General features: G+C 56.2%; 1 protein-coding gene across 12 annotated transcripts in view; it reads left to right on the plus strand.

The window, feature by feature from the left end:
* Positions 1–5,425: 5,425 nt before the first annotated feature.
* Positions 5,426–22,799, plus strand: part of MAST3 (microtubule associated serine/threonine kinase 3) — a 37,445-nt gene continuing 20,071 nt past the window's right edge. Inside the window, exons 1-6 of one of the 12 annotated variants that reach the window (XM_030304501.1) lie at positions 5,426–5,479; positions 11,516–11,547; positions 21,659–21,747; positions 21,831–21,903; positions 22,082–22,102; positions 22,614–22,728. In XM_030304501.1, coding sequence (XP_030160361.1) covers positions 5,441–5,479; positions 11,516–11,547; positions 21,659–21,747; positions 21,831–21,903; positions 22,082–22,102; positions 22,614–22,728 — 369 coding nt within the window. In that variant the 5' untranslated portion in view covers positions 5,426–5,440. Of the gene's footprint in view, positions 5,480–11,515; positions 11,548–13,543; positions 13,726–14,017; positions 14,108–18,903; positions 19,161–21,658; positions 21,748–21,830; positions 21,904–22,081; positions 22,103–22,613; positions 22,729–22,799 lie in introns of those variants that run through there. The other 11 variants (XM_030304448.1, XM_030304435.1, XM_030304467.1 and 8 more) reach the window with 11 other exon arrangements.

Raw genomic sequence — 22,799 nt, forward strand, 5'->3', positions numbered from 1 at the left:
GTCAGGCGCCCGGGAGGCCATGAGGTCAGAGCCATGGGAACAAAGAAACAGTGTCCCAGGCCTGGCACAGTGGGGACGGGGACCCCGTGACCCCGCACAGAGCAGCCTTCGCTGGCAATAGGGCCAGGCCAGGCCAGGGGGTGGAGTGGACTGATGTGTGAGGCCTGGGGGAGGGGCAGAGACAGAGAGAGACAGAGACAGATTGAGAGAAACATAAGGAAAGAGGGAAGAGACCGGTTAGAGAGAGGGCCAAAGTCACGACCTCCCCTCGAGGAGCCTGAGACCCCACCCGAGGAGACACCATCATGGGCCCCATTTCACAGATGGAGACACTGAGCCCAGAGGCCTCAGCTGCCTGTGAAAAGATGGATTCAGAGAGAGTCCCCTCCCCTCCCCGCCCCCCAGTGGGGCTGAGCGGTGAGTGGGGAGTGAGCCTCTTGCCCCAGGGCTGCCCCATCACCGAGGTCGGCCCTTCCAGGCCTCAGCTACCCCATCTGCAAAATAGGCTGTAGCGAGGATAAAGGATTTGGGCTCCCGGCAGATCGTGCCCACCGGACAGCCAGCGTAATTAATCATTGTTTGGCGGGCCTCCAGTGGCCTCTGCTCTTGTCACAGCTCCTTCCCATCTCCCCAAAGTCAGAGCAGACACTGGAAAGACATCAAAGGAGGGAGAGAAGAGTGGAGGAGGGGTCAGAGCTGGACACAGATGCCCCCCCCCACCCAGCTCCTTGATGTCAGGGCTGGGTGCAGGGAGGGGCTGGGGGTGTTCCAAGGGAGAGTAGGGAGGGATGCCCAGAGAAGGGGGATCTTGAACTGGGGTTTATAGAATGCAACAGCACTCCCCACAGAGGGGCACAGCAGAGACCAAAGCTCAGGGGACATGCTTTGGGGGAACATCAGGATGAGCAAGGAGGTCTCGGACTCCACAGGAGAGATGAAGGTGATAAGTCGGACAGGGACCTCGAGCGTCAGGCTGAAGGGCTGGGCTTTTTTTCCCAAGGGCACTGGGGAGCCATAGCAGGTGTGTGAGCAGGACGCCAGTCACAGGTGAAGTGGTGCTTCTATCCTTATCAAAGTCAGGATCTGCACTTCACCTTCCCCCATGCCCGATCCGCACACCCAGCTCCCTTGGCCTGCCGCCCCTACTCCAGGAAGCCCTGGGGTGCCCTCGGTGGCCCCTCCCAGCTGCCCTAGAAACACAGCTGGGGTATGCCCCTAGGGCTGCCCCACTTTCAGCCACCTCACGAACTGCTGGGAGGGGGAGGCAGGAAGGATTGGGTTAAAAGGGGCCGCCGGAAATGGAAATCGTGACAGGAGGAACCACAGAATTTCCCCACCCCCTCAGCTTCCGCCTCCTTCCTGGGTAGAGTGACCTTCAGTCAGCCGAGGGTTGAGCTTTTCCCTTCTCGTGGCCACAAGACCCTGACGTCCCTGGAGGGCATCTGAGAATGTTGAAGGATGAATAGGATTTTGCAAGGAGAAAATCTGTTAGGTTTTTTTAATCAAACACATTTCTAGGCATCACTTATTCGTTCAACGATCACACTCCCTGATGCCCCTTAGAGATACCTGAGAAGGGTTTTGATGGATGTATAGAAGTTCGCAGGAAAACAAATCACTTATTCCTTCGGTAAAAATGTTCTTTGATGCTTCTTAAATTTGAAGTGGGTTTTGAAAGATGCATAGGCGTTCACCAGGGGAAAATTGCACTCATTGTTCGATTGATTCAGCGAGTCAGTCAATAAATGTCCCCTAGCGCCCACGGAAGGTGTAATTTTGGAAGTTCTGTGGAGAAGTTCTCTAGATGGAGCAAGGGCATTTGAAATCTCTCTGGTGGCTCCCCCCCCAGCAGCTCCCCCATTTGCCTGGTCCAACCACCTCTGGTACAGGGAACCTCTCTTTCCCCAAGATTGCAGCCAAAGTCCCAGGGAAGACTGATTGGCTGAGCTTGGGTTTCATGTTCACCGTGAGCCTGTCACCCTGGCTGAAGTGAATGAAAAGTCTCTAGGTCACATGTCCACCCCAACTTGGACTCTAGGAGAACTTGTAGGCAGAACAGACCAGAGACAGGGCTGTCGTCGGTCACTGTAAGGTGCGAGCTCCCCATTACCCGGGGTAGACAAGCTATAGCCTGAGGTCCTTTTAGCATAGGGTTGCCAGATAAAACGTGCCCTATTAAATGAGAATTTCAGGGGGCGCCTGGGTGGCGCAGTCGGTTAAGCGTCCGACTTCAGCCAGGTCACGATCTCGCGGTCCGGGAGTTCGAGCCCCGCGTCAGGCTCTGGGCTGATGGCTCAGAGCCTGGAGCCTGCTTCCGATTCTGTGTCTCCCTCTCTCTCTGCCCCTCCCCCGTTCATGCTCTGTCTCTCTCTGTCCCCAAAATAAATAAACGTTGAAAAAAAAAATTAAAAAAAAATAAATAAAATAAATGAGAATTTCAGGTTAAACGCCCATAAGTTTTTAGCATATCTACTTACCAAGGATCACGTGGAACATTATGAACAATTATTCATTGTCTGAAATTACATTTAACTGGGTGGCTCAGACGGAGTGCCTTCAATAACAGGAATTTCTTTCCTTACAGTTCTGAAGGCTACAAGTCCAAGATCAAGATGCTGGCAGGTTTGGCTTCTTCTGGGGTCTTTCTCCCCGGCTTGCAGATGGGGTTTTCCTGCGTGTTCACGTGGCCTTCCTTCAGTGCGTGCCTGTGCCCTAATCTCTTCTTTTTTTTTTAATTTTTTTTTAACGTTTATTTATTTTTGAGACAGAGAGAGACAGAGCATGAATGGGGGAGGGTCACAGAGAGAGGGAGACACAGAATCTGAAACAGGCTCCAGGCTCTGAGCCGTCAGCCCAGAGCCCGACGCGGGGCTCGAGCTCACGGACCGTGAGATCATGACCTGAGCCGAAGTCGGACGCTTAACCGACCGAGCCACCCAGGCGCCCCCTAATCTCTTCTTATAAAGACAGCAATCATATTGGATTAGGATCCACCCAGGTAACCTCATTTTACTTTAATTGTCCCTTTAAAGTCCCTCTCTCCAGACACAGTCACATTCTGAAGGACCTACGGTGAGGATTTCAACGTCTGGATTTTGGAAAAACATGACTCAGCTTACAGCAGTGGGTGCTTTTGACTGCACAGAACAGTCTGGCCGTTTTTGAAAAAGCAGAAATACAGAGTTACCATATGACCCAGGAATTTCACGCCTAGATGTAGACCCAAGAGAATTGAAAGCATATGTCCACACAATAACTTGCGCATGAATGTTCACAGCAGTGCAACTCACAAGAGCCCAACAGTGGAAAAACTCAAATGTCCATCGACAGGTGAACGGATAAACAAAATGGTGTCCATCCACACGATGGAATATTATTCAGCCATAAAAAGGAAGGAAGCCCCGATTCAAGCTACAGCGTGGGTGCAACTTGAAAACATCGTGTGGAGCGACAGAAGCCGGACACAAAAAGGGCCACACGTTGTAGCATTCCATTTATGTGAAATGTCTAGAACAGGCAAAGCCACGGAGACAGAAAGCAGACTGGCGGCTGCCGGAGGGAGGATGGTCAGTGCTCACGGGTAAAGGTTTTCTTCTAGGGTTGGTAAAATGTTCTGCGATTAGATAGTGGTGACGATTACACAATTCTGAGAATAGGCTAAGAACCACGGAATGGTACTCTTTAAAAAGATCTATTTTAGGGGCTCTGGGGTGGCTCGGTCTGTTAAGCGTCGGACTCTCGATTTCGGCTCAGGTCATGATCTCACGGTTTTGTGGGTTTCGGCCCCGAGTTGGGCTCTGTGCAATGACGGCGTGGAGCCTGCCTGGGATTCTCCCTCTCCTCTCTCTCTCTCTCTGCCCCTACCCCCCTTGTGCTTTCTCTGTCTCTCTCAAAATAAATAAACTTAAAAAATAAAAATAAATTAAAAGGTATATTTTATGGTGGGTGAATTATATGTCAATTTTATTTATTTATTTTTATTTATCTTTTATAAATTTGTGAGGGGAGTACCAGTACCCTTTTTATTTTATTCTTTTTTAATGTTTACTTATTTTTGAGAGAGAGAGAGAGACAGAGCGTGAGCAGGGGAGGGGCAGAGAGAGAGGGAGACACAGAATCCGAAGCAGGTTCCAGGCTCCGAGCTGTCAGCACAGAGCCCGACGCGGGGCTCAAACCCACGAACTGCGAGATCATGACCTGAGCCGAAGTCGGAGCTTACCCGACTGAGACACCCAGGCGCCCCTCCTTTTTTTTTTTTTATTTTTTATTTAATGTTTCTTTATTTTTGAGAGAAAGAGAGCACCAGCAGGTGAAGAGTGGAGAGAGAGGGGGACAGAGGATCAGAAGTGGGTTCTGGGCTCACAGCAGCTTAGCCCAACGCGGGGCTCAAACTCCCAAAACCGTGAGATCATGATCTGAGCTGAAGTTTGACGCTCAGCCGACTGAGCCACCCAGGCACCCCAATATTTCAGTTTTAAAGTGTGTATGACAAAAACAAAATTTCAGGAAGCCCTGTATTTTTATGTGCTCAATCTGGCCACTGTAATTTGGTAGGAGCCTATCCGGACTCAAAGGCAATCGGGCCCTCCCTGGGGTCTCTCCTCCAGCCTGAGAAGATACTGTAATGTCTAAGTCCGACGGATAGCCAAGGGAACCTGCAGGTGCAGAGACAGTGGCAGTCCCAGTGGAAGAGAGAATATGGGTCCCATCTTGCACTTGGGCTTCTCCCTGCCTCAGTTTCCCTTCTGCAAAGGGGGGCTGATCAATTATCACCAGATACCTGTGGAAGGTGGTCCTCATTAGGCGCTTAGTCACGTGCCCAGCTGACTCGGCAAAGGGAGTCCTCCTCAAAACAGAAACCGGCAACAGTGGCTGCCTGTTCTTGTAAATAAAGTTTTATTGGGGCTAGGGCCAGAATTAAGGTGGAACCAGTAAGGCAGCGTGATGTAAAGGCAGAGGCAGAGCCTGCATTTTTGGTGTTTCGTTCATCCTGCGCTTTTCGCATTAGTTTAGATTGTTTACACTATTGTATTCGAATCTTGTGTACCTTAATCACTGGTATTTGTGGCCCTTTTCAAATTTTGAACAGAACTGAGGGTCTCGTTCACCTCACCCTAGAACTGGTCTTGTGCGCCCTGGGCACATCAGTTAACTTCTCTGAGCCTCAGTTTCCTTCTCTGCAAAATGGGGATGCTAACGTTCCCTTATTCCCAGGAGGATTCATTGAAAAATGGTTTCACCTTGGCTGGGGGGTAAGGGTGGGGCCTGGAAGGGCGGGTCTGGCCCATCCAATGGAGGCGGGGCCCTTCCAGGAGGGCTCCCAGGGAGGGGCGGGGCCAGGGCACGTCAGCTGACCGGCTTGACCAATGGCGCGGGGTGGCGGGGCTTGGCAGGCTGGGGCGGGGCCGGGGGCGGGCCAGGCGGCGCGGACTAGCGGGCCATGGACGAGCCGAGCCTCCTGCGGCGCCGAGGGCTCCAGGTGAGGCCCCTGCGTGGGCGGGCGGAGGGCGCGGCCGAGTGCACCTGGCTTGGGTGCCAGGGGCGAGGTTTCGGCGTCCGGAGAAACTGAGGCGGAGAGCGGGGCGCGCGCTCCGATCGCTCCTTCTGCCCGCTTTTCAAAGTGCTTTTCGCCTGATGGGAAGGGGACAGAGACTCCGTTTGGTTTGACAGATGGAGAAACTGAGGCTCCAAGCGCTAGCGTGGGAGACGGGGGCTGAGGGTTGGGCCCCTTCCCACCAGCTGCTCTAATAATATGAGCAACAGCAGCCTTTGAGCGCTCACCATATGGTCCTCGTCGTGTTAATCTTTTTACTGGTGATATATTCTTATTAATTAATGTGGATCATTACCTGCCTCGTGCCTTCGCTGCGCCACCGCGCCCCAGCCTCGGCTCACCCCTAAGGTGAGCCAAGGAGGTTGGGGCTGTCCGGGCGCCCATTTGTCAGACAGGGAAACTGAGGCTCGGGTCTGGAAAAGTCACAAACTCGAGGTCGCCCGACAGAGGTTCAATCCGGCAGCCTTAACTGGCTCTCTGTTGCAGAAAGCACTGCAAACTGGCTTGCGGGGGACCGGGCGGGCGGGGGGGAGGGGTGTCGAGGGCAGGAGACACTTTTGCTTATCCGGATCTCAGTTTCCCCATTGGCTGTAGGGGCCCTCCTCTTCTGACCTCTGGCCCTGAGTTTGTGCGTGAGAGAGTTCGAACCCACGCAGGGGCCACGGGACCCCGATGGGCGACTCCTTTGACTTTTCTGGCCCTCAGTTTCCCTTATCTCTGTGCAAAGGGAATTAAGATGATCTAGCCGAGGCGTAGACCACACCCTTAAGAAGCCACCAGGTTGCCTGTCGGGAACCTGGGATTCCTCATTTACCCAACAAACATTTCTTGAGTGCCTGCTGGAGAGGCGGCGGGGTGTTCACCCTCTGAAACCGCTCTCCTGGGTCTCCTAGCCTGTTGGGGGGTATGGACGCCTGAGCAGCAGTGACCCCAGGGAGTTGTCAGCTGCAGTGTGGGACGCTCAGGCACTCTTGGAGAAGGCGCCTGACCCAAGCGTTGCTGGGTGGTCTTGGAGCAGAGGAAGCAGCGCGGGTGGCAGGGCAGGGGCGGGGGGGGGGGTGGTGCATGGGGAGAAATAAGAGAGTCTGAGGGAAGCTAGAACCTTGGAAGGACGGGGTAGGGGTGGGGTCCGGGAGGGCAGGGGCAGAGATGAAAGGCAGAAGCACCCCCACCCCCAGGCGTGGCGGGGGCGGGGGCCGCAAGGGGAAAGTCCGAGGCCAGAGACAAGAGCGAGGGGCCTGGGCGTAGGGGAGGGGGCGGTGAGCGGTGGGGTGTTGTGGGGGGACAGGCCCCGCCCCGAGCCCCAGTTAGACGCGAGCCCCGCCCGCGGCCTCTTAAAATAGAGAAACTGCCTTCGGGTAGGCGAATGGGGGCGCTGCTGACGTCAAGAAGTGGGGGCCTGTTTCACGGGGAAGAGGCACCCGCTCCCTGATGACGAGTCCCATGCTACAAAAGGGGAAACTGAGGCTCAGAGAAGCCTAGCCCCTGCCCAGGTGTCACAGCACGTAGGTGACAGAGTCAGGATTCGAACCCAGGCAGGTCTGGCTCGCCCTCTTGCTCTGTGGAGGCAGAGGGACAAGTAGAGATTGCCCAGATGAGTGAGGGAATTCCGGGTGGAGGGCACAGCACGTGCAAAGGCCCAGAAGCATGTAACTATGTATGTTGCATGGGGAAACTAGAAGCCGGGCTAGGGCCAGGACTGTGAGAGTGGACCCTCTGCTTCAGGGCGTTCCAGTGCCGATTTTGAAGAGGTTAGATTTTCTCCCTAAGGTGATTGGGAGCTATGGAAAGTGCTGGTGCAAGGGAGGAACACTATCAGACCTGAAGGCTTTGAAAGACTCCTCTGGAGCAGGTGGGGGCCACAGAGGGGGCCAGAGGCCAGGAAGTTACCTGGAGTAAATAACCAAATAGGAAACCGTGAAAATAATAAAAAATTAGTCATAGTAGATGTATAGAGCTGCCTGGGTGGCTCAGTCAGTTCAGCATCTGACTCTCGATTTTGGCTCAGGTCATGATCTCACTCACAGTCATGAGGTTGAGCCCAGTGTTGGGCTCTGCACGGAGTGTGGAGCCTGCTTGGGATCCTCTCTCTCCCTCTCTCTCTCCCCCTCTCCCCCCACCCTGAAAATAAATAAATAAACATTTTTTAAAACTTAAAAAAAATAATAATAGTAGAAATATAAATAATGTCTCACAGTAACGGGCACCCACAAATGCGAAGCACCGTGTGTGCATTTAATTCTCCTAACAGCACAAGAGGTCAGTGCTATTATTAGCCTCATTTTTTCAGAGAGGGAGACTGAGGATCAGAGAGGGAAATTGAGAGATTTGGAATGCTAACCAGTCCGGCTTCTGAGGATGCAAAAACGTGGAGGGCCTGGGTCTGGGGCATAAGCTATCCGGTACCTTAACTCGGAGCTTTGTTAATGGGCCCAGGAGCACCCCCAGCCAAGCAGGTAGCAGCCTCCTGGTCAGAGCCAGTCAGGTGCTCTGGAGGCTGACCCTTCCAAAGGTCAAAGAGTCGATTCATAGAAGCTTGAGGAAGTGGAGGGGACTCAAGTCAGTTGCTGACTGGCTAGTATAGACCATATCCGTGGGAAGGCTGGCTAATCTGACCGTGGCAGTACGCTGGGAGGTGGTAAGCAGGAACTGGTCTGGCCCTTGGACCCCCAGTGTGCGACGGGTCAGAGGAAGAGCTGGGAACTGGGGCTTCCCGCTTTGGGTTAAGCTCAGTCTTCTGTGCAGCACTTATGGGTGCCGGTTAACGTGAGCTCCACTCCTCACATTGTTATTGCTACGACTACTATTCTTATTATTCTATCGTTATTTTTTTATCATCTCCCACTTGGGCCTTTGCTTCACAAGCCATGCTTCTTTTTTTTTTTTTTTTCATTTTATTTTTAAGTTTTTATTTATTTCTTTAGAGAGAGAGAGAATCCCAAGCAGGTTCCACACTGTCAGCAACAGAGCCCGACTCGGGGCTCGAACTCATGAACCGTGAGATCATGACCTGAACCGAAATCGAGAGCCGGATGCTTAACCGACTGAACCACCCAGGCGCCCCACGAACCACAGACTTTTAAAACACCAGATCTCCAAATCCAGGGGCAGTGAAGGTGGCCAGAGCTTGTATCTATCTGAACTTTGTCTCTGCTGCTGCTGGAGGCATTCCCTGGAAGGTCCATCCTGCATCCTCGTGGCCCAGTTCAACTTACTCTTCTCCTCCAAAAAGCCCTCAGGCTGGTGCTCTGTGGTCCCTGCTGACTTCTCTCTCCCTTCACTGCAGTTGCCAACTTCCCGTGGGGCTTGGTGCCAGCCAGCCTGGGTCCTACCTCCACCGCACAGATTCCCACCAGCCTGACCACCCCCCACCCAGGAAGCCTCTTGGCTCCCCCCACCTCCAGCCCCTTGTCTCCCCCTGGGTCTCCCCAGTGCCTCCAGTTGTGGGGGTGTCCATGCCCCGGGGGGGGGTTCCTCAGGATGGAGCTGAGGTTTCTGGCTGGGAGGCAGCATTGCCCAGCCCAGCCAAGAACCGAAGAGGTTGCCGTAAATATTATCTTTAAAGGGCAGTTCCAAGGGATCGGGCCCCCACCTACTCTGGTCTATGCGGGAGTCACTCCTTGAGAACAGCCGGCGAAGAGGGGGCTGAAGGCGGAAGCAGATGGCTCTGGGAGCAGAGGGTCCGGGGGCGGTGCCGGGAGAATTCCATGTGGTCCCAGCTTTCCACAGAGCCTTTGCAGGGGGCTGCCGACCTTCCCTCGCTTCTCTCTGCCACTTTACATCTTTTTGTATTTTGGAAGCAAATTAAAATTTGTGGTTAAATTGGTGGTTATTATTAACCTCACAAAATCATTGTCTTGGCACGGATTTATCGAAGCCTCCCCAGTGCCGGGCTCTTAGCTTGTTTCTCGATTCCTCCCAGGACCCTGTGGAACCGGGAGGCTTTCCAAACGAAGAAACTGATGTGAAATTGTTTGGCGGGGGTCACACAGCTCAGATGATGGGGAGCCAGACTGGGAACCCAGGACGGCCAGGGCTTTGGAAGGAAATGGTTGGGATGGGGGAGGGGGTGCCGGAGCAAGGAAGTCCTGGGTTCAGATGCCAGCTCCTCGCTGTTTCACGGGTTAGAGGAGAGGGGTAAGCTGGCATAAGACCCCATAACAATCGGAGGGGGCAGCAGGAGGCCTTAATGGTGGTGGTGGTTCCTATGACTGTGATCAATTGCCCTGAACGATAGTGAGCTCTCCATTCCCAGAGGTATTCAGGCAGACAGAAACACCCCGGGATGGCAGGTCAGCCTCTTCCCACCTTGAACCGCCCGGTTCTGTGGGCTCAGGGTAGCTGGGGTCAGGCCTCGGGGTGACACCCCTCCTCTTGGACCCTCCTCTTCCCCTGCTGGGGGACCCAGCCAACCTCTCCCAGCCCCGTCCTGCACCGGGCAGCTGCCAGCCCCCTTGAATTGGCTGTGGGGGCTGATGACGTCAGTGGTTGCCATGGTGAACGCCCCGCTCTGGATGTGGGCAGTCCGGAGAGCCCACCTAGGTAAAAATAGTCATGTGTCTGTCCTCCACAGGACCGCCCTGGCGTGTGTGTTTGGGGGGGGGGGGAGCAGGGGCGGGGGTGGGGATGTCCAGAGACCTGGATTCCCTTTCTTCTCCTTGCCAAGAGACAGGGGCAGCTGGCTTCCCTCTGCGCCTCGGTTTCCCAGCCTGAAAAACGGCCCTTGCTCCTGGTCTGTATGTATTAGGTGGCTCAGTAAAATTTATCAGGTATTACGACAGTCCACCTAGGCCCTTGCTGAGCTCAACAATAACACAACGCACAGCAGCCACGATAATAATGGCTGATCATCACTACCCTGGGACCCTCCCGATGTTACCCTCCGCCTTATAGGTGGGAAAATCAAAGCACGAATTGCACAAGTTACTTGCTCAAGGTCCCACAGCCAGGCAAGAACAGGTGATAAATAGATCTGGACCCAGGTCTGAGTATCCCTAGATTCTAAACTTGCGTGACATGGCCTTTTGAGAATTTAGAAACCTTCTTGGGTGAGCTACATTTGAGGATGGACTCCGGGGTCACCATGAACCCCAAGTGCACGGCTTTTTGCCCTGCATATGGCGAGGGCACCCAGGGTTGGTGCAGTCAGCTTGCTGAGCTCTAAAAGGGTCTTCAAAAGGGAGTCACTGATTAGTGCCCCCACCCCCCATCGGTTCCCAAGACACAAATCCACATAAGCTTTGCAGAACTGACTCTCAGATCTGGGAGGGGGCAGAGTGAGGACGAGTCAAGAATCTCCCTTTCCTCGAACAATTGTTACTATTTAGCCACTACTGACATACTTCTTTACAAATATAACTAATTTGTTATTTAAAATAATGAAGTTATGGGGCGCCTGGGTGGCTCAGTCGGTTAAGCGGTCGACTCTTGATTTCAGCTCAGGTCATGATCTCCATGTTCTCGTGAGTTCGAGCCCCACATCGGGTTCTGTGCTGACAGTGCTGAGCCTGCGTGGGATTCTCTCTCTCTCCTCTCTCTCTGTCTCCTCTCTCTCTCTGTCTCTCTGCCCCTCCCCCACTCTGGCTCCCTCTCTCTCTCAAAATAAATAAATAAACTTTAAAATCAAATAAAATAATGAAGTTATTTTTAGTACAAGGAGGGTTTGAGCTAGGCAGGGAGGTGATTGGGAGTCTGGAGGGCTTTCAGGAGGAAGGGGTGCCTGAGCTGAGGGATGATGTGCAATTGACTAGCACCAGAGGGGAGGGAAGGCAGTCTTGGCAGAAGACACAGCTGGTGCAAAGGCTCTGAGGCAGGGCAGAACCCAGAATATGGGGCAGCAGAAAGGAGGCATTGGCTGGAGCTGGGTGAGCGAGGGGCCACCTTCGGGGTGAGGTGGGTGGAGGGCCGGGGATGTGAAGGGCCTGTCTCCTTGGGAATGACCCCTGTTTCCTCTCATTTCAGAAGGAGCTGAGCCTGCCACGCCGGGGACGTGGGTGAGTTCACCTAAGGCCAGTGGGCTGGGCTGGACCCAACGGTCCTGGGCACAGATATTTCAGCGGCAGCCTCCAGACTGTGAATTTATTTGATAATCACAACAAAGCTGCTCGCCTTGATCCTTTCCCCCGGTGTTTGCAAAGTGCTTTGGAAGTGCTTCATTTGGCCTGCACAAGCTGGGGGCCCACGCCAGTTTGCAAATGTGGAGATTGAAGCGCTGTAGGGTTGCACAGCTGGCACAAGGGCATCCAGACTGGAAAAGGAACCCTTGTCTAGCATCTAGAAGATTCCAGCCAAGTATCCTGGAGCCAGCTTGCATGTCTCCCATGACGGGGAGCTCACTGTCAGGGAACACAGGTAGAAAATTGTATCCTTCAGGGTCACATTAGCATTTTTCTGTAGGCTGGCATTTTCGGATCCCAGAGCTCACAGACCGTTGTGTGTCGTGTCTTTGCTGGTTTACAGACGGGAAAGCACAGCCCAGGACAGGGAGGGTTTTGCCTTGTGCTAGTGGTCCGGAGGTGTGTGAGTGTAGCACACCCGCTCTTTGGGGGCTGTGTTTGCCTGAGGGATGGGAATTCTCTTGCCCGGCAGTGAAATTGCCCACTTAACAAACTTTTTTGGGGTGCCTACTGTGTATCAGGCCCTCTTCCAGGCATGGGGGGGGGCACAGAGACAAATCGATGCTGGACCCTGCCCATGGAGCTCACACTCTTCTTGGGGAGAGTTATGGTGAAGAGATGTACTGCAGGGGAGAAATTAAACAGATAGAGAAGCTGGGGGTGGGGGGCGGCTTTAGCCCTGTTGGAGAAGGTAACATTTGAGCCTAGATCTAGAAGAGGAAGAAGAGGCAAGAGGGAAAGTCTGAGGGGAAGAGCATTCCAGTTAGAGGGAACAGCATGGGCAAAGGTCCTGGGGTGCAAACCAGCTTGGCGTTGAAAGAACATCATGGAGACGGCAGTAGCTGGAGTGAAGAGAGCACAGGGGAGGTGAAGGGAGAGAGGAGGGAGGTCCTGGGGTTTGGATGAGAGTTTGAAATCTGATGGTGGGATGGGGTCAGACTGGCCCCCAAGCCCTGACCATATGTTCTTGATGGACTGGGGATGTGCAGCTGGTGGGGAGGAGCCTGAGGGGCCCGTAGGGGCGGGGCTCCGGCATTGACCGGAAGGCGGGCACTGTCCCTGGCCTTTGCCCAGGCTCGCGGCGGGGTGGTGGACCGGAATCAGTCAGAACCACGGAGGACAAAGTCCTGGGCCACAGGGCAGAACGAGGACAAAGACTCCCTGAGAGCTGTCTACTTTCTGCTACCTACCGCGTTCTTGACCGGGTCTAAGTGGGGTGTCGAGGGGGGGGCCATAGCCAGACACAACCCCGGAGTCTTGGGAGCTGGGCTGGGCAAAAGGGAGGGTGGGACTCGGGGCGCCATGGGTTGTTGTGTAGGGACGGCTCCGCCCAAGAGGGGCCCATGGGACCGAACTGGGATGTGGGTGAGGGGGACGACGCTCCAGACAGGGACCCCAGCGAAGCAAAGGCCTGGAGGCGTGGACCGGCCTCTGGTGTGCGTGGGGATGCTGAGACCCGCCGCGAGGGGCTGTGCTGAGCGGCAGGCGGTGGGGGAATAGGGGCGGGACGCGCTCAGATCCGGGGTCCGACAGACAACACCCCCCCCCCACCTCCGCACCTCCCGGGGAGGGGTGGGGCGAGGGCAGAGACCCGGCCGGGAAGGGGTGGGGCCAGGCGATGGAGCAATAATGCCAATCGAGGAGGCAGTGACCGCCCTTCCTTTTCGGCCGCGGAGCCCTGGGGCTCGAGACCCGGCAGCCTCGGCGTCCCTCTCTCCGGGAGGGGGTGGCACCTGCCACTCCAGCCTCCCGCAGCCCGACTTTTCCTGCTGGGCTGGGCCTGCGCGCAGGTGCGGGGCCCGAGCCCCGCCCCGAGGCGGAGAGAGCCCGCCCCCCGCGCCCCCGGCGGCCCGGCCTCCGCGCCGCCGCCGCGCGTCCGTCGCGCCCGCCAGGCGTGCTGTCCCCACGTCCGCCTCTGTGGGTCTGTCCGATCGCGCCACCATCAGGGGTTGGGGGCCACAAAGAGGGCTTTGGCACCCAGCCGCGTAGACGCAACCCCGGCCTCAGCATGAAGTCTCGCAGGGACAAGCTTCACATCCCGGCGCTGACCCTCGAGTGAGTGCTTGGCGAAGAAGGGGGGAAATGGGGAGGGAGGAAGAGAGGCAGACAGACAACCGCCCTTCCCCCCCGCGTCTCTTTTTAAGTCGCCCCGAGTCAGACCGCCGCCTCCGGGGAGCCCTCCCGGGTCATCGGTCAGGCCCCACCCCCGCGGCCTTGGCGAGACCCAGAATCCCGGGCCTTGGGGGCTCCTTCTCCCTAAGGGAACCTAAGTCCGGGTCCGAATTCGGATTCGGCCACACGCAGGGGCCACCACCAGGTTCACCGTCCCCGGCCTCTTTCTTTACAGTCTGTCTCCGAGCAGCCAGAGCCCATCTTTGCTGAGCCCCAGCAGCCCCTGCAGCCCTTGCAGCCCCTCACTGGGCCTGCATCCCTGGAGGTAAGTGACAGCACTTGGGGGGCGGGGCTCGGACATTGCCCTGACACCCCAGAACCTTGGAAGCCGCCCAGACCCAGCTTCCTCACCAAGGTACTGTGTGGGCTGGTGACATCACCTCTCTGGGCCTCAGTTTACCCCTCCATAAAATGAAACTACTATCCACATTAGGGCCTTGATGGGGGAAATTCCATTTTCAACCACAGCCAACAGGTCCTCCATCCGACAGGTGGCCAAGGTGAGGCTAGAACTTGAGCTGTGGCCCAAGGACATCCCTGGGACAGATGCTGGGTTCCCAGCCTGCTCTGGGCCCTCCCTGCTGAATCAGCCTTGCCTTCCAGCCTGTGACCTCCAGGACCCTCCCCACACCCAGCTCAGCTGGCCAGAAAGCTCCTCCCTCTGAATGTAGACACACACACACACACACACACACACACACACACACACACAAAGCTGAGAGTTCACCGTTAGAGCCCCACGCACTGTACCAAGCAAAGTGGCGTCAGGAGGAAAGAACCAGCTTGACTGAGTGCCAGCCCTGTACCAAATACCTTCTGTTTCCTGCACAAGCCGAGAGGGAGGTGCCCTTCCTGTCCCCATTTCTCAGCTGAGGAAACTGAGGCTGAGAGGAGACGCCACTTCTCCTGGTTCAGTACGTCTGAGGACCGAGCATCAGGGCCAGCTTGGCTACCAAAGTCTGTTGAGGGTTTGAGGCAGCCTCTGTGACTGGCGCATCTCAGGGTCTTGCCCCCTCTATGGGAGGGAAGATCAGGATTGTCGTGGGCTCTTCGCACGGCTTGGGAAAAGTTCAGGGAGGTGACAGATGTGTGAGTCAGTCATGTCTAGAATTCAATGGCCCATCAATCATTTATACCTCAGTATGAACGAACTGATTAGATTCTTTCCAATAGACCTTTCGTGGGGAGAAGAGAGAACAATTTGGAGCCCTCACTGGGTGCTGGGCAACAGACAGTTCCCTTCGTTAAGTAGGTACCTACTGTGAGCCAGATGCTAAGGGCATAGCTGTGAACAAGATTAACGTAATCCTTCCCTCATGGGCCTCTCAGTCAGATCTCTGGAGGTGGGCAGTGAACAAGTGAGGAGACAAACAAGAGCCATTCAGACGGTGACCCCTTGGGGGAGGTGGTGTTTTAGCCAAGGTCGAGGCAGAGCTAGGGGAAGAGAGGTACCAGGCAATGGGAACTGTACGTGCAAAGGTCCTGAGGCAGGACCAAGAATTGAAAAGCTTCTGTGGCTGCCTTGGGGGAAGAAAGGTCTGCCGAGGACAAGTGATAGGAAGGGAGGTGGCCAGGATAACATCTGGGTAGAAAATGGTGGGGCCTAGACCAGGTTGGGGTATCCAGTGGGGACTGCTGTACCCCCCATTTAGGGGAGGAGGAAACCCAGGACATCAGAGTATGTTGTGCAGAGGTACCCTGGGAAAGAGTGTCGGGCCAAATCTCACACCGACTGCTTGGCCTCAACCACCAAGTGAACAACAGCTGAGCCAGTTTACCAGGAGCAAATGGAGGCAGAGAGTTTGGGGCTCTGAGCAGAAAAGCCTCCTCACCAGCCACCAGAGGGCAGCAGAGCCCCATCACCTTGGGCCAGGCAAGGAAATGGGTCCCTGCCTCCCCTGCTCCAAGTACCCTAGGAATAAGCCCACGTTTGTCCCCTCAGCCTCCAAGTCCCCATGAGTCTGGCCCCTGCCACCTCTTATCTCCCTGTCATCTATCTCCCCATCTGGCTCACCATACTCTAGCCATGAGGCTTCCTGGGCTGCTAGAATATAAGCTGGTCCAGCCTCAGGGCCTTTGCATTTGCTACTCCTCTGCCCAGAGCTCCATTTCCTCCTTTCTTTGTTTGCCACGTCTCTATCAAGCCCTCAGATAGGAAGCTTTTTCTGAACACAGCCCCCATTCAGGGCCTCCCAAGCCCCAGATACATCCATTATGCCTGTCCATTTCCCTCATTGAGACTGCATTACGGGTGTGATTTCCATGTTTTCTTGTGTGATTCTTAGGTTATTTTTCTCACCCAGAGGTTTGGGAGCCCCTTGAGGGCCAGAGCTGGATCTGTCCTCTCTATTCTAGGGCGGGGCCTGGTATACAGCAGGTGCTCAGTTAATGCTTATGGCATGGACAAATGGGAAGGAGGTGGGAGGGCTCTGCCTGTGGTGGTGAGCAGGAGGTAATCGAAGAAGGTCGTGAACTCAAGGTCGTGAATTCGGCCCTCATGGACAAGGGGGCAATAAAAAGCACCGTCAGAAGAATGTTCCCTCTGGGGCCTTGAATGTCAGGGACAGGAAGAATTTGTATTTTTCTATCCAGGGAGCGAAGAACCATACAGCATATAGAGCTGGGAGGGGTGTGGACAGTGCATGGGCAGGTGGGAAGGGCTTGGGATGGTCAGACCACGGAGGGGTTGAGGGTAGGGTTCTGTATGCTCACTGGGGCTTTGCCATTTACATAGTCACTTAGCACAAGCAGAGGGAGGCAGGTCCTGAGTTACGGACAGGGTTAGGATCTGAGACCTAGGAGAGGGATTCACCCAGAAGTGTGGTTTTGCTGTAAAAGCACCGAGGAGCCACGGAGGGCGGGTGAGTTGGGGAGGGACGTGATCTGGTGGGCGGGGGGCTGACGCCAGGCATCGGTGGCTTAGTCAGCCTTTCACGGGAGGCCTTTGCCACGGCCACAGGCGTTGTGGATTGTCAGCTGCAGCATTGTTCTGCAGAGGAGGAAACTGAGGCCAGATGGGCGTGGGAGAAGTGGCTGCTGGGGATGCCAGCACAGTGGGAGTAATGGGGGGCACGGAGGCACTATAGGGTGCCACCACAGCTGGGATTGACGGGTAATTCCTTTACGAACTGCGCAGAAGCATCCCTGGCACACATGGTGGGGAGGGTTTGTGGGCACGGTATGTCAGCATATGGTGACACCAGACCATGATTCCATCTCTACTTGGGCCTCAAACCAGGTCTGGAATCTACCCACTTTTCCCCACAGCCTCACCCTGGTCCGGGCCCCAGTGTTGTCCTCCCAGACCCTGTTACAGCCTCTCACTAGCCTCCTGCCACCTGCATTCCTGCCCCTGACAGCTCCTGTTCCCCATGGAAGACGGTGGGGAGGGGCGGAATTGACAAACAATTCAGACCATGCCCCTTCCCTGCTCGCACGTCCTCCATGGCTCCCCATTGCTTCTCCCGTTACAACTGCACTCTTCCTGCAACGTTTACATGTTAAGTCCTGCTGGCCTCTTCCCCTCAGTCTGGTCTCAGGGCTTCTGCACAAGTTGCGCCCTCTGTTGGGAACACTTCCCATGGCTGGCCCCTCTTCTCAATGTGTCACCTCCTCAGAGAGGTCTCCTGGCTAAAGTCGCCCTTTGCCATTTGTTACCTCTGTTCTTTTCCTTCCTTGACTATGGTATTTGAAATTATCTTGATCATTGAGTCGTTTGCTGTTTACTGTCTGCTTCCCCCACCAGACTTGGGGCCTCTGAGGGCAGGGTACTCAGGGTTTAGCACAGGGTCAGGAACACAGTAGTTACTCAATAAATGTCGTGTGAGTGAATGACCAGCGAGGGGTGTTTGAGACCCAGGCCCAGGGGACCTGGAGAGCATCAGGAGGACAAACCCAGTAGCTTCCTGAGGGTGACCGTGGCCATGGCCAAGGCAGGATGGGGAGTCTCTTGAGAAACCTGAGAAGCAAAATTCGCGGCAAGAAGGTTGGGGGGAGTTAGGGTTACACACCAGGCGGGGGCCCCTATCCATGACTTCTCAGATATGGGGTCTGGGCTTCAGCGTCTGGGTTGGTTCCCAAAGCATCATGTGATCTGTGAAGAGGCCACCCTCAGGGTGACACTGTCCCTGACTTCTGGGACGGTCATGAGAGGAAGAAGCACTAATTCACTACCTCCTGTGTCAGACGTTCCTATTTCTATGGTGAACAGGTACTGCATTCCCAGCCCTTTCTGTGCCTCCGATTCCATTCCATTTTCCCGAGGGGACATCTGTAGAGGGAGAAACAGAGGCCTGGCTGGAAGTTAGCCTGATGCTAATAACATTTATCACACATTTATCAGGCACTGTTGTGGGTGCCACCTTACGTCTAATTCATGTAATCATCCTATCAGCCCAATTTCCCTCCCATTTTACACTTGAGAAGACAGGCCTCAGAAGTTAAATCAGGTATCCCCTGAGTCGGGTAGCCAAGTTGATGGCCTTTCCGTCACCATAGACAGGCAAAGCATGTCGGATGCCCTGATTTTCGGTTTGCTCAACACGTCCTTTCTGCCAGTCCAGTGCTGAGAGATGCCGGGGCCTCAGGGAGCCCAAGCCCGAGAAGACAGAGCCAGACAGACGAGAAAAGGTTTCCTGGAAGAGGGGACGCTGGATTTTGCCAGGCAGGAAGGACATTCCAAGAAGGGGAGCCACCGTGGGGCACGGTAGCATGAGCCAGGCCAGGCCCTGGGATAGGTCTCAAGTGCCACACTCAGAAGGGGTTCGCGCGGGGGGGAGAGAGGGAAAAGGAGACGTGAACAGATTGACGTTTTGAAGGAAGGGGGCTACGTTCCACCGCCTCACCTAACAGGCGCCAACGCCCCGCCCCCGCCGCCCGCAGCCCTGGCAACGCCCCGCCCCTCCGCCCGCGGCCCTGGCAACGCCCAGCCCACTAAGCCAGCACGCGGGTCCGCCAGCCTCGCTTCCGCGTCGCTCGCTCCGCCCCGCGAGGCCCCGCCCCCGCGAGGCCCCGCCCCCGCGCTCGCCTGGGCGGGTTCCCGGCCGCGTTCCGGGGCGCGCGCTTCCTCCTCGCCCCCTAACCCCAGCCCCGCGGCGCGCACCCCCTACCCCGCTCCGCGGGGCTCCTGGGGCCAATCCCGCCGCGGAGGTTCGTGCCCCGCCGCCGCCGCCGCTGCGCCCCCGCGCCTCCCGGGTCTCGGGCGGCGGCGGCGGCACAAAGAGAAGCAGCATGTCCGACCCCAGCTACTGGACGGCGGTGGCTGCGCCAGGCCACCGGAGCCGCCTTGCCAAAGGCGCGCTGCTGCAGCGCTCCAAGAGGTAGGGGGCACCGTGCGGGCAAAGGCGCGGCGGCCGGCCAAGCAAACACGAGTTGCCAGAAGTATATCCCGTGGCGGCGTGGCGTGGGCCACTGTGTGCGGCGGTAGGGGGCAGGGGGGGACGCTTTGGGATCGAGGTATCCTCTAGGACCCCAGATACCCTCGTTTCGCCGGTCGTTACCCCGGAGTGGGGTGTCTGCCCGCCGGGGTCTTAGTTAAGGGGGTAACACAGGCAGAAGGGACTTGGGACCGAGGCGGGATTCGAACCCGGGTCTCTAGGCCTGGGAGACCTGGGGAGGAGCTTCTTGGAAAAACTGAGGCTAGTCTGGCCCTGGGGCTCAGTTAGCGGAAATGTTTCAGAAGCAGATATTTACCGCACGAGGCTGGCATGCAGGTGGTGCGTCAGGAGCGGGGTCACGGGGGTAAAATACTGGGTTTAGCCTCCAGCGAAGCCTGGCTTCTCTTGGAGTCTGTTTCCTCTTCTGAAAAGAAAAGGCCAAGTAAGGGCTGTGGACTTTACAGGACTTGGGTTCAAATTCCTGCCCAGCCACTGCCTGGCTGTGTGACCTTAGGCAGTTCCTTAACCTCTCTGTTCTTAGATGTTTCACTGGTGCTGGGTTGGGGCGTTCCTAGAGGGCTAGGCACCGAGACCAGCTGCTGAAGGACCTGGAATGCTAGGTTCAGGGCTTAGACGCTTCTCCCAGATCCTGTGGAGCTACAGAGGGCTTATGGGCACCTTAGGGATCGGGTACAGGAAGCTGGCCTCAGGCCAGCGTTTTCTGTCGTATTCTCACTCTGTGTTGTCCCACTTGGGTGTTTATTGAATGGCTAGGCAGAGCTTCTCCGCGTCCTGGGCCTTCTCCAGAGAGGGCTGAGCAAATAGTCGACACTAGACAGTTGCTCGGGAAGTGCACAAATGATGCCCGGTTCCCCTTTGAGACCTCAAATATGGCTGTGTTTTCTTTTCAAGAAGGCCCCGCCTGAGAGCGAGAGGGAGGTGGCCAAGTGTTTTTCCCAAAGGCAGCTGTTAGTGATAAATGATGCATTGGGGTGCAGCATGGAGCTGAGGATCCAGATGAGGGCTGGGAGAGGATGTGGGACTGGCGGGGGTATGGGTGTGTGTGGGGGGGGGGGGTTGTTGGCAGGAAGTCTTGCAGGAACCTGTGGGTTTCACTTTTGCTTCTGTACATCAGACTACAGGACAGTTCCTTGCGGCTGTTGACATCCGTGGCCTCAGTTTCCTCGGCTGGGAAGTGGGTGCAGCTGGTGTCTCTCACCTCCGGGTTTGTTGGGATTGGCAAAGGGTGACTTAATTCACCGGGGAGGCATTGCCTGCCCTCCCACTGCGCGCACTAGACCCTGCAGGAGTTGTGGGGAGAAAGATGACAATATACGTGCCCACGGCCATCGACCCAGTGCTGGGCCCAGAGCTGAACACTGTGTACGTAGTGCATCAGATCTTCCCAGCACCTTGCAGGGTGTACAGATGAGGAAACAAGCTCAGAAGGGCAGGTGCACATGCTGGATCCCTCCTCCCTGCCTGTCTTGATGCCTGGGTCGGCGGCTGACCCTGCTGTCCCATGTCTTAGCCTGCTCTGTGCCTTCTGCCTGGGACACCATTCCTGGCCCCGTAAGGCCCTGAGGTTTCTCTCTCCCTCCCTGCGCCACTGAGCTGCGTTGGCGGCTCAGAGTATGTGGGCTGCTGCACTTGTCGAGCAAGCAGAGCCGTTGCTGGGCGACTGCACCGGGGAAGGTGGGGAAACGGTTCGCTCTCAATTTCCCTCTGCCAGGGCGGGGGCCGGGGCCGGGGCACAGGTGGGAGAGGCTGGGCAAGCGCGGGAGTGGCCTGGGCCAGGGGGTCTGGAAGCCAGAAGACAACGGGGATGGAGGGAGGGGAACGTGTGGGCAAAAGTTGGGTAGAACAGGAAGGACAGGACCTAAGGTGCGAGATGCTGATTTTCGGGGTTTTATAAGGATCAGACTGGCATTTTGGGGGGATCGTGGGGAGGAAGGTCGCCAAGAGATTGGGGCAGTGAGCCTGAGAAGGGGTGCGTGGAATGGAATGGGAACCTGCCTCAGTTCACCAGTGAGCTCCGGGGTCCTCTCCACTCTCTGCCTTATTTGCCAGTGCTCCTGGCCGGGGCATGGCGTCAGCGAAGGAGTGGGGGTGGGGTGGTGAACACAGAAGCGTGAGAAGGCTCACGGGGGGCTCCTGGCCATGTGCAGTGTCCCCCAGGAGTCTGGAAGTGTTTCATGCCACCACTGATAATAATAAGAGTTTTAACAGTAGGTAACATTTGTCAAAAATGACTACCCCAGACCTCAAAGGCCGAGCTAAGGGCCATGCAGGAGTCCAACTGGGGGCAGAGTGGCAGTGGTCACACCTGGCTTCCCGTCCTGCCCCAAAGCTGGCCACATGTGCGCTCTGGCTTGGGCACGTGGTCCTCTGAGCCCTGAGGCCTGGGCCAGCGCCTGACCTTGTCCCCACCTCCCTGACAGCTGCCGCAGTGGGAACCGCAAAAGCCTGGTGGTGGGAACGCCCTCCCCAACCCTCTCCCGGCCCCTGTCTCCGCTCTCAGTTCCAACAGGTGAGTGTGGGAGCAAGCCTGCAGGGGCGGTGTCCCGTCTCTGCCCCCCCTGCCTCAGTTTCCCCTGCCTGCTTCTTCCTCAGCAGGCAACAGCCCCCTGGATAGTCCTCGGAACTTCTCCGCTGCGTCGGCCGTGAACTTCCCCTTTGCCCGAAGGTGAGTGGTCACTGGCTTTGAGGGATGACCTCAGCACAACCGGTGAGGGGACAGGCAGCGGCATGCTCTTGGTGGTTGGCCCTGCCTCTTCATTCGCCTTTTCCCCTCCCCTGTCCCCTGCCCTGTGACGGTCTCTCCCCCTGGCTTCTGCCCCCGGCAAACGCGCGGCCTTCTGCAGCCACGTCCCGCGCATGGACAGGTAATTTCAGGGAGCCCTTGGGGAGGAGGAGGGCACACCATCCAGGCTAAAATCACTAATTCACTAAAAATCATTAATTTACTTAGAGTTGACGTTGGACCAAGCATTTAAATGTTACTCGTTCACTCATTAACATTTATCGAGCACCCGTTACATGCCGTACCCTGTGCCGGGGGCCGAGGAAGGGGGAGGCTGGACTTCGACCCTTGAGGAGTCCTCAGTCTCAAGGGGGTGACTGGCATGTATCCCAGCAACTGCAACTCACAGAGGTCAGAGCTTCGATGTGGGAGGCACTGGCAGCTGGGTCAGGGAGGGCTTCCTGGAGGAGGTGTCAGAAGGACAAGGAGAAAACACACAGTGGATTTGTTCACCTTGAACCTCTGTTCGCCGCCTTTTCAGAAGATCCTTCCTCCAACAGGGCCAGCACCTGCCAGCCACGGTCTCCGTCCTTAGTCCCCACAAACCACGGGGGCCATGCCTTCTTTCCAACTCTTCTGGTTCTCCCCTCTAGGGCTGACGGCAGAAGATGGTCCCTTGCATCTCTCCCATCTTCTGGCTATGGAACCAACACACCCAGCTCCACCGTCTCGGTACCCACAGTCCCACCTTGGCCAGCAGACAGGCGGGTGCGAGGTGGGGCGGGACACGTCTTTGGTTTTTATCAAGGTGTCGGATAGTTGTCCAGTCAACAAACATC

Source organism: Lynx canadensis, chromosome A2, assembly GCF_007474595.2.
Source record: "Lynx canadensis isolate LIC74 chromosome A2, mLynCan4.pri.v2, whole genome shotgun sequence".
Taxonomy (NCBI): Eukaryota; Metazoa; Chordata; class Mammalia; order Carnivora; family Felidae; genus Lynx; species Lynx canadensis.